Consider the following 15,317-nt stretch of genomic DNA (forward strand, 5'->3'; position numbering starts at 1 on the left):
CCCTCGCTCTTTATGGTTAAGAGCCAGTTGGCCTCGGAAAATAGGTTTTAACTCCTGGGGATGCCAAGGAATACAGATTTGATGGGCAGATGGCTTTGGCAGGCAGGGTTGGAGACTGTTTAGCCGCTGACCATTGAAATGTATTTGTGAATGGCTGCTTCCTTCATCCGAGCGCCCTTAGCCGAGCGGTGCAGATGATGAAAATAAAATTAAGTGCTATGCAAGGGGTTTAAAATAAACGCTGCTATTTATCTGAACGGAGGTGGGGGTTTGGGGTAAGGGATGAGACTGAGCAGGGGGATTGTAACAGCTACAAAACCAGCACAGATGCAGGCTGGTGTGGTCACTGCAGCGCTCACAGTTGTTTCCCAGTTTTGGGGGACGATGCTGGGGAGGTGTCCTGTGCGAGCTTCCAGCGCTGCTCCCAGCAGCCTTGTAAGGAGCCGAGCATTAAAGCATCCCACGTGCTCTCAGAGCCAATACTGAGTGTTAAAAAGGCAGGAAGCAGGCAGGGAACTGCCGCCGTGCTTAGGGCTAACCCGGCACTGTCCCGGGTGAAGGCAGCCGATGCCAGGACCGTCTACATCTTAATTGCATCCTTGACGATAGCATTCCGGCTCTGCCTTCTCCGCTTGGGACAGCCACACTGCAGCCCACATGGAAATCTGAAATGTCCGAGGCTGCCAAAGCATTTCTTCCATTTAACCATTGGTTTTTTGGGGATGTGCTATCTCGGCTACTGGTTACGGCCAGCACACAGGGACTTGCTCACCCATTCTGAGCCATTGTAGTCTCTCGAACAAACCATTTGCGGGCAATTCCTCTTTTTTATGGCTGTTGAATTTCCATGTTATCTATTTGGAGCTGTACATCCAGATGTACCTATCTGGAGGTAATGGTACTGGCTCCCCGTGCTGCCGGAGCCAATCATGGCTGTCGGCTTCTTCATCCATGCACACGTCCTGTCCTGATGTAGCAATGATGAAGGACATGCATAAAGAAAGGCCAAACAAAGCCATTTGGTGTGGGCACCTGTTTTACTTGGTAATTTGCTTTTTAGCTTTTTTTTTTTCCACTTAGAAATTCCTGATACACTTAAAATAGTTCACTGCAAACCAATGCAGCAATATGCCATGTTGATACAGCAGAGGTGGCAGGCAAGAGGAGCAAGTGATGCTGTAGGCTGGGTGTATCAGGAGCTCCTTAGGTGTTAAGAAAAAAATCTCTCCTGATATTTCTTGCCTGCCTGACTTCCCGCTGCTCAGCTGGGACTAACCAGGTCTTCTCTGGTCTAGCGTGGAAGCAATGCAGAAACCTGGGAGAGATTTTCTTGGGAACCGAAGTCATGTTATCTAACTGTTCATGAAAACTTTCAGCTGAAATGTGCCTGTTACTGAAAGAGATTTAGAGGCATGAGTTGGTATGAGGTTGTGTTAGATACCAAGAAATTGGCTCCCCTTTTGTGGTAGGGAGACCCACAGAGCCCACCCACCAAGGGCCAGGCTGTTTGGTGGGACAGATGTGTTGACCAAACAGGACCATGCGGGAAAGGGTGAGCTAACGACTTTCTTTGACTTTCCAGGCGACAGCAGAGACTTCCTGGTGGGAACAAGTCTCAGCAGCACGCAGATCATCAGCAAGGTGGCACCAAACACAACAGGGACCACCAGAAACTCTACCAAGGAGGCCAGGCCCCTCATTCCTCAGGCAGGACGGGCCACCACGGCTACAGCCAGAACCGGAGATGGCACCACAACCAGAAGCACTCGCCCAACGACAAAGAAACGCACAGAAACGCCAAAGAGACTGAGAATTTGAAAATCGAGGACACCTCCGTCTGCACGGTGCATATTCCCGTGGAGACGCACCGGGGCCCGGAGGCTGTGGAGAAGCAGTCTCAGCAGTACATCCAGGAGTCGGAGACCAAGCGGAAAGACAGTATTCACGAGCGCATTGGGGAAAGACCCAAGATCAATTTGCTTCAGTCTTCCAAAGACAGGCTGCGGAGGAGACTAAAAGAAAAGGTACTATTTCTTAGGGAAACGTTGAGTTTCCCTTTTTCCAAGAGTCTGGCTGTTGGCCATTCTCCATACAAAGGGTGGGTTGGGCTTAAGGGACCTTTCCATGAATGCACCCAACTTATCTTAATCACCCAGTGTCAACACTTCTCTTGAAGTGTCTTCACACTTCTTCAGGAGGCCTTTTATTGACACAAAGCTAAGGCTCTTAGCTTGACTTCTTGGTTGAGGTTGCTACCAGCTTGACTTCTCCAAGACAGACTGGCAACTCTCCCCCTACACACCCAAAGACCCTTGGGGAAGGCTGGTGCACATGTGAGCTGTTCCTTCCTTCGGTGCTCCTTCCCAGGCGGCTGATCCCAACTGAGTGCCTCCTGGTCTGCAGAGCTCATCCGCTTTGCAAAGAGGTCTAAAAAAGGCAATTTGTCTCCACAACTACAGAGCTTTGACGTTGCAGTCAGCTACTTAAAAGTTGATATCCATTTATCTCGGCAATGAATTGAAATGCCTTTATCTTTCCCCCTTCCTTCTAACAACCCAACAATAACAAAACTATTGCATGCAAGTGACAGAGAAGAGATCCTTTTTGGAAATAATATTCAGCCTCAGATTTCTGAGGAATTTGGAGATGATATCTCCATTTGCCCTTGTGAAAATCTTATTCTTTCTCTTCAGATTCTTTTGTCAGACTGGAAAACGCATTCGTGGGGATATCTCCAATGAGATTTCCAAAATGCATAGCAAAAATAACCTGAACATATACAGTTCCATGGGAGTGCATGTTGAAAATGTATACCTTTGAATGCATGTGCATTTACTATTTATGTATGTGGCATGAGGGGGAGGAAGAGATTTTGTTAGTTATTTTTACATTCTTTAAAGCAATGGGAGTATAGCAGAGACTTTCAGAGTATTCATTTTAATGCTCTCCCTGCTAATTTATAGTCTTATAAGAAACACATCACATAAGCACCCACTCTTGGTTGGGTGCTGTCAACACAACTGGCCTCCTGATGGGAGTTTTGGACAACTCCAACTGCTGGTTGGCATTGGGGTTGCCTGAAAAATTGCTACAGGTTTGTATCGTATAGCACATTTTAAGATTGAACTAGAGGAGGAGAATGGAGCAGACCAGAGCAAGCAGGATGCATGCCTTACACTGGGAGAGAGAGGGGCAAATGCATAATTAAATATTGAAAAGAAGCAATAAATTCTATGGTAATGACATGAAGTGAAAAGTGTAACAGCCAAGAGGTGGAAAAGTTAAGAGTTTTTCTAATGCTGGGATCATATGACATCTTTGATCTCGATTTAGATCGTTAATTATATATTAAAAAGTAGGTATTTTTGTAGGATTGTTATCTGAGCATTTTGCAAATATCAGTGCACTTTCAAAATAGAGGCAAAAAAATGTCCATTATCACCATGTTGCAAACACCCTCAGAAACCTGTCCAAGATGCTGAAGGTAGTCAGGGCTGGTCAGACCTTGGCATCCTGGCTCAGGACCCTCGAGCACACCTTCTCCCTGAGCCGAGGGGGAGGACACTGGGATTGAGTGCTGTGGGAAGTGGGGAAAGAGAACATTTCTGGGACGGGTCTCATTCACTTGTGGTTTTCAATGCTGAGATGAAATCATTGTGCCTCTAAAAGATGCTTTGATTTTTCTATGTCTGTTTATATGTCTCCCCAATCCCCTTCCCCCTTTGCTGTCTGTGGAAGGACAAGGGCTGATATGTCTGTTTTTTCCTTGTGTAACAGACGCCTTGTCTTTCCCTTTTCACGGACCAGGACGAAGTCACGGTGGAAACCACCAATCCTGAAAAGAACAAAATGGACAAATTAATTGAAATCCTCAACAGCATGAGGAACAACAGCAGCGACGTTGACTCCAAGCTCACCACCTTCATGGAGGAAGCCCAGAACTCTACCAACTCTGAGGAGATGCTGGGGGAAATAGTTAAAACCATCTACCAGAAAGCGGTGACGGACCGCAGCTTTGCTTCCACAGCAGCCAAGCTCTGTGACAAAATGGCCCTCTTCATGGTGGAAGGAACCAAATTCCGGAGTCTGCTCCTCAACATGTTGCAGGTAATGAGATAAAGTTATGAGCTGTATGTGGAAATGTGGTATCTGACCCCAGGGCCCATCTGTGAAATGAGTGGGTTGCTTGTGGCAGCATCCCCATGGCTTGAAGAGAAGTGAACTTGGAGGTTCTTACAGTGGAGGGTCTTTGCCACTCTTTTTGGCTGAAGTCCAGAGATATCAAGATAAGTCATGGTTCCTGAGTAGGCTGTTTGTTGCATCACCTGGCTGAAGGGCTCGCTTCTGGTTTCTGATTGCAACCCAGACTGAAATAATTTATGTATTTGCTAATTATTCTGCGTGACATGTTTATTGGTATATGCAGTACTGGTTGATTGTTCCGCTCCAAAACTATCAGTGACAGCAAAGTTGGGAGGGGAGAAAAAAGCAGTGGCTCTGATAACTGCTCCATGATAATGGTGGATGATGAGGAAACAGGACTGCCCTCACCTGCCTGCGGTCTGCTGGGGGGAGCGTGTTTTGCTGTACCGACACCATCAAAGCAGGGGTTGCTTTCTGGGGAGGGTGTCACAGGGACCTCCATCTTTCTGACTCTCTGGACACAGGGCATGTAGAGTTCTAACCATGAATTTCCATCCTTAATTTAATATGTTTTACCTTTTGGCCATTCCCTCACACACACGTCATCTGAGACATGTACAAAACTCTCATTTTGTTTCTCTGTTCTCTGAACATGTTCGGTGCCCAGCATTGCTCCAGTTTTTGACACATCTTCTTGCTCTCCTTGCTCTTGTTGGAGATCATCCCTTGGATGCTGTGTCTGGCTGCCTGTACCTTGTGTGGGCTGAGTTGGCTTTTGGGCAACACGGGAAGCAGGGAAATAAAGAGCAAAATAAAATAATGAAAATCAATATTTAACATAACCTAAGATAATTCTGCAAAGTCACTGGTCCAGTTTTGCTTCTCTCATTGCTCTGGGGGTGTATCAAACCCCACATCCCTCCCTGCACCCACTCCTTCTCTGCACTCCCCTGGGAAGTCCTTGGGCACAATACATATCTGCCCATCATGTGTACCAGGCAGTGATTTTTTTCCTGATTGATTTATTTCCAAAGCTATTATAAAGCAGGAGGAGATAAATTGCGGTCAACATCAGTCCCAGATTTAGCAGCAAAGGGCTGGAGGGGGCTCTAACCCATCTGAGCATCCCTCTCCTCCCATGCCAGGTCACGCTTGTTTCTTCTCTTGTTTGGCTGAGCAGAGAAATCCAAAATAAAGTCCAGCAGCAATGGCCAGGGAGCAGCATGGTGTTATCCAAAAATTGAGGATGATGGCAGTCCTTCTGGGTTAGGGAGGAATCTTCCAACTTGCTTTCTTCTCTTGCTCCAGCTTTTCCACCCCTACCAACAGACCCAGTAGACTGATTTATACTGCAGTGTCATGTGCAATAATAACTGGCTTCATATTCAGCTCTTCATAGCATGAATGTATGATAAATAATATATCTTAGATCTCCAGAGAGTCCCAAAGTGCTTCCCAGGAACATGTAGCCAGTCTCGGTGTGATGGGAGCACGATGTCCATTGTGGAAAGCTGGGAAGAAATTAAATGCAAAAACTGAGCAGGGTGTGCGGGTGACTGAGTTCATGTGCTGGAGCATAAAAAAAATATGCAAAAGTGATTTGCTGAGCCCCAAACTGCACATCTTTTAAAAATGTCTTGATGGGGCAAAAGGTGACAGATCACTACAGGTCAAAAGCAAAGTGGCATGTGAAATTAAATAATTTAACATTTCCTTTCTGATAGTAAAGGATTTTGACTTTCTCCAAGCACAGTTTCTTTTTCCAACCAAAATAATCGGATGCATTCACACAGATTCATTAAATACTTTGGTCAAGCCCTAAACTGGGAATTTTTGTGATGCAGTCAGGCTTGACAGCCCTGGCTGGAGACAGACCCAAGTATGAAGCACAAAAGACTCATCGCAGCTGCCTTGATGTGAAATAAGGGGGTTGATGGTATTGATATATGATATAGTATCAATATCAATGTGGTATATTGGATAATATATTGATATTATGGAATAATATGGATATCATATTGATATAATATGGATACCATATTGATATATTGATATATCAATATGATATATTGATATCTGGTTGATGATATAACATTATCCAGCTCCAGTCCTGGCCCCTCCACCATCAAGTATTTTCCATCAGCCATTTCTAGATAATTTACCATTAATTAAAAAACCCCAACAACTTTAATAAAACACTTGCTCCAGAGCTGGATTTATGTCTCTCTAGCACCTTTCAGACTAATCTGATCCCCGGACGTAAGGAGCTCGGCTTGCCGGGCACCGGCGAGCTGGGGAATTACTCTGCTGGGGTGTGATAAATCGGGATCAACGTGATCCCCCCCCTCCAGCGCTGCTGGCGCCTGGGGCCGGATCGCTCGCCCCCCCATCTGCTCCCAGCAGATGCTTCTGTTTTGTAGGGGCTTGTTTGTCCCTTTCTCTCGGGACTGTGATGGCAACGGCTCAGCCCCACCAGAGGATCTCATAAATTAATGCATTAGCCCATTGAGCCACCCTACCAGCATCCCCGTACCTATAGACAGCATCCCTATACCCCGCCGGACCCTAAAACAAGCAGCAAGGGGTTTTCCTGCAGAGCAGGTAATAAACTGAATAAACTGTCTTTTTAACCTGGCTCTTCTTATATTTTCAGCTGTTGACAAGGTGCTCACGCTCGGGGGCTGCACATGTTCGCAGCTTATCTCGGGGGACTTGTTTTGATCCCAAAACAGATGCCAGCACCGCAGCACAGGAATGCTGTCATGTCATCCCCCTCCCTGCCAGCAGCTCCTCTACAGAGCATCCCCCGGCCGGCGTTGCACCATTTCAGGCTCTGAGGGGATCTATCGGGAAAACTCTGGTTTGAATTTATCCCTCACTCTGTGTTTTGGTCCCAAACGTTGGCTGAGTCTTGAATTTGGGTGCTGCGAACCTTTCGGAATGCTGAAGGGAGACGCGGAAAGGGGAGTCGTGGGGTGGGCGGCTGGTTGAGCATGGGGAGGCTCAGCACTCAGCGGGGGGGGTCATTTGGGTTTGATTTTGTGCTCATTGAGTTTGGTTCAAGGAGTGATTTTGGGCTTCGTGAGCCCTTGGGATAGACCTGGCCAAACTGGTCCCAGGGAGCTTGGGTTGATGGAGGCATGTAAGCACATCTTGGTGGACACTTGTATGGTTTCTTCACCCCTCTAGAAATGCCTTCTTAATTAATAAATTGAAAGTAAGTCTCCTGTGAGAGGTTTTTGCTTGTCATAGTTTCACTCCCTGGCACGTCCAGGCTGTGGTGCTTTTTTTTTTTTTTGTTCGGTGGGGGGGTTCTTAAGCAATGTGCCACAAACCCTTCATATGTAACATAAGTTGGAGTATTCCTCTGTTGAAATGGCCGTGCTCTTTATAGCAGAGCTGTGTCTGCATCTGAGCTATGCAGAGCCAAGTGTATTATTAGAGTGGACATCACTGGGGCTGTAATTGTACACTGCTCCCCTTAGCAACCGTGGCCAACAACACATCAAACAGAAGGCTGATACCTTCTTTTAATAAAAAAAAAAAAAAAAGCACCACGAAACGCACATCTCGACACAGAGCAGCAGAGCCCGCTGCAGAGCGCACGCCGGCACGCAGCCAGAGCCAGCGCCTGGTACATCCCTGCGGTTGGAAATGCCTTGGTGCCAGTGGAGAAGGGCTATTTCTGTTGCACACCCTGTTGCATACCGTATTGCATACCCTATTGGATACTCTACGGCATACCCTAACGCATACCCTAATGCATACCCTAATGCATGCCCTATTGCATACCCTAATGCATGCCCTATTGCATACCCTATTGCATGTCCTAATGCCCTATTGCACTCCCTATCGCACACCCTATTGCACATCTTAATTCATACCCTATGGCGTACCCATGCAGGGGTTCTTCATCATCTTAGTTTAATTTCTCGATGCTCCAGGAATGGCCCTTCCTTGGTTCGGTGCTGTGCTTCGCTCTGTTTCTTGTAGAAACTTGAGTCGAATCCCGTGGGTTTTGGCAGAGGTTGCACTTGGGTTTTGGTGGACTCGGCTGGGTTTGAGATGGTCGGTGTGACCACTTCTGGAGGGGCTCAACCAAGAAGGTGGCCAAAAATCTGTTGTCAGCCCAGGTGGAGGATGGAAGAGGAAAATTTATATTGGGTCCTTTCTTGGGTTGTAGCTGTTGTGACATTAGGTACTGGAGAATCAATCGGGGTGCAAAGGAAAGTGTTTACCATGCTGAGCACGAGAATTTGGGAAGAATGAGCTGAAATCCCTCCTTTCCTTTATTTGAGCAAACAACTTAACCTCCCAGTGATAGCAGCACTTTCTGCCTCGTAGGGATTCTGAGAATGAAGACACCGAGGACTGTAACTCAAGTGGATATTGCAGGAATTGGGACATGGAAGTAATACACATGCTGAAAGGCAGATTTTTTTCCCCCTTAACATGATTTAGGTCTGGGTCTTTGGTGGAGAACAGTTTATGGTTTGACAGAGGTGGAGGCAGGAGGATCCAAGCACAGCTGGAGAGCATCTGACCTGTACGCCATGTCCCGCGTTGACTTCAAAACCCATTGGCCCTCTTTCCGTGGCTGTTTTTAATTTAATTTAATTACAGATGGTCCAACTAGTGCACAGAAAACACAGTGGTACCACTTACCTCAGAAAAGATATTGCCTAGGAGACATCAGAGAGGTTGCTTCACTGAAAGGTGGGGGGAAAAAAAGGTCCCAAGGTGCCTGGAGCAAACCCTAAAGCCATCAAGGTGTAAATGTCGAGTGCCGCAGCGGTGAGGGTTTGCACGCTCAGCTCCGTGGAGCAGCAGCAGTACATCCATCTTTTTGATCTGTGCATGAGCCTGACACCGCTGCCTTTGGTTTCTCTTCCAGAAGAGTTTGATGAGCTCTTCCCGTGGTGAGGTGGTGATTCAATGGGGAAAGCCTCCTCGGCTCGAGCTGCTCCCCACAGCTCTTCTGGGGGGATGAGGGACATCTCGGTGGTGAACCTCAGAGTTGATGTGTGCGTGGGCTCTGCCAGCCCCACAGGAGCCCAGCACAGACAGAGAAATAGCAAATGATGCTGCCCTTGTTTAAACACCTTCATTTATGGGTTTGCAGAAACTTGCAGAGCTTAGAAACCTTCTTCCGTACATTTCTGCACTGATGTTGACAACGCTGTCCTGGTTTTGTAAACCGTGGTGGGACTCGTCAGCGAAAGCTGCCTGCTAAATGCAGCTTTGCAGATGGGATTTATTTTCTATATGCCCAGGGAATTCCAAGGCAATTCTAAATCCATGCACACACATATATACATGGTATATATACGGGCTTGGAGGGGGACGGGGAGCACAGCCCCATGGGTGGCTCCCAGGAGCATCCCCAACTGCCTGTATCCTCCAGCTCTTGAGCATGAGAAAAGGAAGAGTGGGAAGAAGACGTGTTCCCTCTCATTTGCCCCCAGTTATGTCTCTGAAGATGCTCTGTAATTCTGTAACAGAGTATTTATTAGTTTATTTTAATTATTATTTTTTATTTTATACTTATATTTTATTAATTACTATTTTATTAATTTTATTCTTTTATTATCATTTTTATTATTATTTTGCATAGTCATCCGGGGCCAAACGTAACCCGTGCAACTGTCAGCAGCCGGCAGGAGAGGGAGCCAGGGGAGCGGACTGGCACCCTGCCCACGCCGGCAGGTGAAGGGCAGAGCCGGGCATCAATTAGAGCTGGCCCTGCCGTTGCCCATGAGTCTGGCCAAGCCATCGCCGCCTGCCCGTAGTAATAAAGCTCGCTCGGCTTTGCCGTTGAGGTTACGGGAGCTGCTGGCAGACAGGTCCCATGCGGGTCTGTGAGTTATTGGAGAGCCCCGGATTAAATATCAAGCTACGTGCTTTAAACTTGCCGCTTTTCCCAAGCGGAGCGGTGGCTGTAGGAGCCGTCCGGCTCCTTCGCAGCTTTTCCATGACGCGGGAACGTGGCGGGGGCGAGGGAGCGCCGGACATCACCTCCTCGGAGGCTGATGGTGAGATGGGGGGGGGGGGGGATTAATGGAGCACAAAAAGGGGTTTAACCCAAGATCTGGGGGTTTAATGGAGTGCAAAAAAAAGGCAACAATTTCCCACTGGTAGGAAGGAGGGGATGGGGACAGGAGCTGTGCTCTGCAAGCACTAGGAGCCCTCCGAGCTGGGAATAGCTGAGCCAGACTCCAAATTAAATCAGCTGTGGGGTTGCACTGCACATCAGTCCTCAGCCCAGGCCCGGGGGTGGGTTTGGGGGCTCGCAGCCCCTCGAAGAGTTGAGTTGGAGCTGGAGGTGGCCACAGGGCCACTGACATACCAGTGGGCATCACAGGGGATGCCAAGGGGGTCGTCCCCACTGCCCCGCAGGTAGCTGGGGGCTGGAGTCCATCCAAGGCGGCCACGCTGGTGGCTTTGCACAGAGAAGGTGTTTAGTTTTGAGTAGCAGGGCGTTGCGCAGTTGCGAGATTGATGGGAAGCAGGACTAAGCTGCAAAAAAACCCCAACCCTTAGAGTTTAAAGAATGGCAGATTTGGCTTGTATTCGAAGTGCCGGCAAGATTTTATATTGCAATGCTCGGATGCGTCGTGAAAACGTGTTTTCTCCGTAAATAAGTTGTGTGTGGTTTCTCCTGGCTCCTTTTCACCCTGGAGGAGCCGAGGCTGCTCCAGCGCCTGGTGTGACCTCAGGGTCAGTACTTCGTGTCCCATCATCTCCGCTGGCCATCAGATGCCCTATCTGGGCATCTTCCAGCGGTGGTGGGACTCAGCGGAGGTTCCTCTCGGTCCTGCAGGCTGGCGGTGAGCAATGTCAGGAGCATCTCTGGCCGAGCTGCTGCCTGCTCCTGCTGCCTGCTAAAACCACAGCCAAGTTCAGACCAGGGGGCTTTGGGTGGTGGGATCCACGCACACCCTGTGCATGGGCTGCAGCGCGGAGGCAACGCGGAGCAGAGGCTCTGCCGGGCTCTAGGTGGAGACTGCAGACTGCGCAGCCTGCCTGCAGCCTGCCTGCAGCTCTGGGCCAGATCCAGGCAGCGGGCTACCCGTGGGGTGGGCTTCGAGCTGCTCCCAGCCATTGCTGGTGGGTGAGGATGCTCGGGGCAGTGCAGGGTCCCCCTGGGGCTTTGGTAGGAGAGGCAGCAAAAAAAAAAAAAAAAAAAAAAAAAAAAAAGCCTCAAAATCCATTTATCCATTGACTGAGAGGTGAGGAAATGCCTGAGGACCCCGCTATGCTGGAGGCAGTGGGGGCACTTCACAGTTCAGATCCCCTCAGACCAGGCTGGACTGGCATCAGCTCCGGCTGTCCCGTTTTCTCCTGAAAGGCTCAAATCCAACCCTGGGATGCAGGAGCACGTTCCTGCCAGCCCAGGGACTCAGCCGGCCTAAGGCACCCTCCTGCCAGACCATCTGCTCCTGCCTGCTCTGACATAAATCCGGCTCAGGCTGCTGCAGCCGCCCCGGGGTGAGGATTTTGGGATGCTGCGGGGTCGGAAGATCCCTGCTGCCAGTACCAGCAGCCGCCCTGCCATCCCCAGCCCTGCTTTTAGCTGGTTCCCTTCACCTCGCCTGCGGACAGGATTTTCGGAGGCTCATTGGGACCCTGCGATGCATCGCCCTGCCTGGGACCCATCCTGCAAACCCCCACGTCCCCCCAGTCACTTTGCTAGGGGTTGAAACATCCTTCTGGCAGAGGAGTATGCTGGAGAAGGAGGTGCCGGGAACATCACCTCCCGAGCCAAGGCCAAAGCAGACAGAGGCACCAGCATCAGCCCAGACCTGGGGTTTGGGTAGAAGGACATTAGAGAGGGCAGCACCTCTTTTTCTTTCCTGGGAAGAGGGGAAAATGGGATAGCTTGTATTTCGCTCATCCCTGGCATTGCTCGGCCACGGGCACACAAGATACGGGGAATGCTTTTGTGCTCACCAGCAGGAAATCTCTTTTTTTTAAGGATTTCTAGCTGAACTGCAAGAATTTGTACCAGATTTGGTTTCCAACTGACTGGGCTTGATTGATGTGCTCAAGCACAGGCTGCCCCGAGCGGATTTTGGCTGGTCTTTACAGCTGGTGTGCTGCAGTGGCACCCCGGAGGGATGGTCCCGTGGGACCTGCAGCGTGGGTGTCACAGCACGGGCACCCTCAGCATCCCCCAGCCAGGCTTAGTCTCAGTTTTTTCACTGCTGGATGTTTTTGTGTGTACCTACCTGTCAAAATCTGGATTTGGAGAATCAGTGCTGCTGTGGAGTCCACATCCCCTTTACCTCCCCCGTGGGTATCATTTTGCACAGCCTCATCTTTTCCCGCTTTTGACATTTAAACAAGCAAATGCAAAATGATGGTGTGAAGTGGCTTTGGTGGGACGAGTCCCGGGAGCGGAGTCGTCAGAGGATAAGCAGTGGGTGAGGAATGAGATGCATGAGAATTGTATCAGGTCCCTGTCTCGTGCCTGGCCGGGGCTGATACCGGTGCGAAACACAGCATCCAAGTCTTGAGGACAGGAGCAAATGATGCGTGGCTGGATGATGCCACCCCATCGTGGCATGTCCTCTCATCTCATCAGCGGTGCTGCCACCCATGGGGTCCCCCCCATGTTCTCCCCCCTCACTGAGCATCCAAAACCAATGCTTTCTTTTCCCCTCCCAGTGATAAATTCCTTCACTTTTTTTTTTTTAATTACTATTGCTCTATATGTTTTGGTTTTTTTAATAAAAGGGGCTAGGAGCATCTCTGGCAGCACTGGGAACTGAAACCCAGCAATATCTCCTCCAGTCCAGGAGCAGCAGGAACTGAAAGCAAAGACAGCGAGAGCAAAGTGTGCACCAGCTAAGGAAATGGTGTCAGGCTGGAAAAACAGTACCTTTCCATTTCTGCTTCATTAATAAGAGTAAGGTGTGTTTCCTTGCATCTCTTTAATATTCCAGCCCATGCCATCCGGTGGTTCTTAGACAGTTATGCTCACAGTCAGCTGCTCTGCCAATATGATGCAAAATATGCCATGGTAATCATGAGCATCCCTTTAGAGACAGAAAGTTTGGAGGGATCGAGGGGTTTTACGGGTTAATGTTGTTTTCTGCAGCTCTTTTCTGTAATCTCAGCTTTTCTGGCACAGATGAGCAGCTTCAGAGGCATTGTAGGGTGCTCTATACCTGCATGCTTCAGGGGATGAGCAGAAAAGATTAATGTATCCTTTACATCCATTTAAAAAAAAATAGCCAAATACAACATTTGCTATAGCAGAAGCTCCCTGGTTTCATAGGATTTGTAAATATTAGCCCCTGAGAAAGATTTTTCTGAGCTCTTTTGTGTAAATAACATTTTTTAGCAGAGTGGTACTTCACCTCCAGTCCTGGCTTTCAGTGGTCACTCGTCCCCCATCCCAGGGAGCCCAGAGCTGCATTTCCAGCAGGGAGCTCCAGCACCAGTACCCAATGCCCATCGGATGCTTGGCCACGGCGGTGGGAGAGACGGGGTGAAAAGCAGGCGGAGGAGATAAGAGGATTGTCAGCCCGTTTGCTTTCCAGCATGTTTGCTCAGCGACGTTGAGTGCTGGGCCAGAGCCACCACCTCCCTGCAGACTAAACAGTTGCAATGTTTTCTCCCATGACCGAAAGAATTTAGAAAAGGGTCCCGGTATGAAACTTTACACGAACTCTGGGTGCCATGAATATCTCTGGCTGAGAGTCTGTTAACTCCTCCGGTTCCCTCCTCGCCTGTGCAGTTCAATCTCTGGGCAGATAAAGGGAAAACCCACCCCATGATGAATCTGGCCGGCTGCCCGCAGGACCCCCCTGTGCTCTCCCACCCTCCATGTTTTCACGCATCCATCTTTTTTTTTTTTTTTAACTTTCTTTTAAAGGAGGTCTGGCTGGGACCGGCAGTGACATTTTGCTGTGTGATTGTGTCTGGCTTCATGGGATAACAGGGCTTTAAAGTGGTGATAAACTGCTGTTATCCAGCTGAGCTGACACCCTGGCACGTGTTTGGGAATCCAGAAAGGTGCTAGATAGGAAAGGCGGCAATAAAAATTAAGTAACAAGGAAGACAACTCTGTCACCTGGGTACCGCTGGAGGAGGTGCTGGCAAACATCCTCCGGTGAAGCAACCGGAGCTGCCAGAGCATTCTGCTCCCTTTTCCAGAGTATTTCTGATCTGTGCATTATCCCACTTGAAAATTATTTGGAGAAATAGTCCTGCAATAACATGGTATAAGCCTTGGTAAGTCAGTGGAGAGGTGAATATGTACTGGTGGAAATGAGATTTGCTCCAGTTCAGCGGTAAGCTCTGCTGACCTGTGGGACATGGTGTCTTCCCAGGACATGGCCACATCTCAATTCTGATGTTTTCCCCTCCACGACAGAAAAGAAGGAGGTAACAGGAGACCAGGGGATTTCCTTTGGGCTGTCTCTTCTCCTCACTCTGCCTTCTCTGCACTCAGAGGGTCATTAAAGAAGATTTTTACATCAGGACAAAATGGTGTTTGCTGTTTGTGGTGTGCAGACCATGCTACTTCACCCTCCTGGTCATCTCAGAGCTTCCACTGAGACAGTGCTCTGACATCTCTAGCAACTGCTAGGTTAACAGCAATGCTTTTCTGTTTGCCCATCCATCATTATGTCCCCACCTGCGTGCTTTAAACCTCAACTAAATCAATAATTAACTACTTACACTTCTGCAGCCCCCAAGGACCTCAGAGACATCGCTGGCTCAAGCCGTGAGACACCAGATTTGGAGCCAGATGGAGAGGTCATGGTGAGACCAGGGGGCAGGAGGTTCAAGTGACCACCTGCTTGGTCACCTCGGCGTGTTTGGAGACATGGGAAGTACCCACAGCTCCTGTTGGCTCTGGTTATCAGCTGCCTTGGTTACCCAAACCTGAGGAATTTAAAATTCATGGATGTTCCTAATCCTGGGAGTTTGCTCAGCATCTCCTTTAGAAGAACCAGGAGTTTTCTGACCTTACTTTCCCCTTCCTGCCCAAATCTTTTTGAGAGGAATAAGCACTATTTGTGTCTGTTCGATGGCTGCAGGATCTTTGGTGAGTTGTTCTTGTAGAATTGGTCGGTGGCATTTAATGCAAGTCATCTTGCATTATATCATCTGGTGGTTGGCTGGTGGGTGGTAGGTGCCCGCAGGGTGGTGGTCATAGTCCT

At 48.9% G+C, this 15,317-nt stretch overlaps 1 protein-coding gene across 5 annotated transcripts in view; it reads left to right on the top strand.

Moving 5' to 3' along the window:
- Positions 1–15,317, top strand: part of CTIF (cap binding complex dependent translation initiation factor) — a 143,658-nt gene that overhangs the window by 100,982 nt on the left and 27,359 nt on the right. For 3 of the 5 annotated variants that reach the window (XM_030004352.2, XM_030004351.2, XM_030004354.2), the window contains 2 exons: positions 1,583–2,024; positions 3,778–4,107. In XM_030004352.2, the coding sequence (XP_029860212.1) occupies positions 1,583–2,024; positions 3,778–4,107 (772 nt within the window). The remainder of the gene's footprint in view (positions 1–1,582; positions 2,025–3,777; positions 4,108–15,317) is intronic. The other 2 variants (XM_030004353.2, XM_041120826.1) reach the window with 1 other exon arrangement.

This window comes from Aquila chrysaetos, chromosome Z (genome assembly GCF_900496995.4).
Source record: "Aquila chrysaetos chrysaetos chromosome Z, bAquChr1.4, whole genome shotgun sequence".
Classification (NCBI taxonomy): domain Eukaryota; kingdom Metazoa; phylum Chordata; class Aves; order Accipitriformes; family Accipitridae; genus Aquila; species Aquila chrysaetos.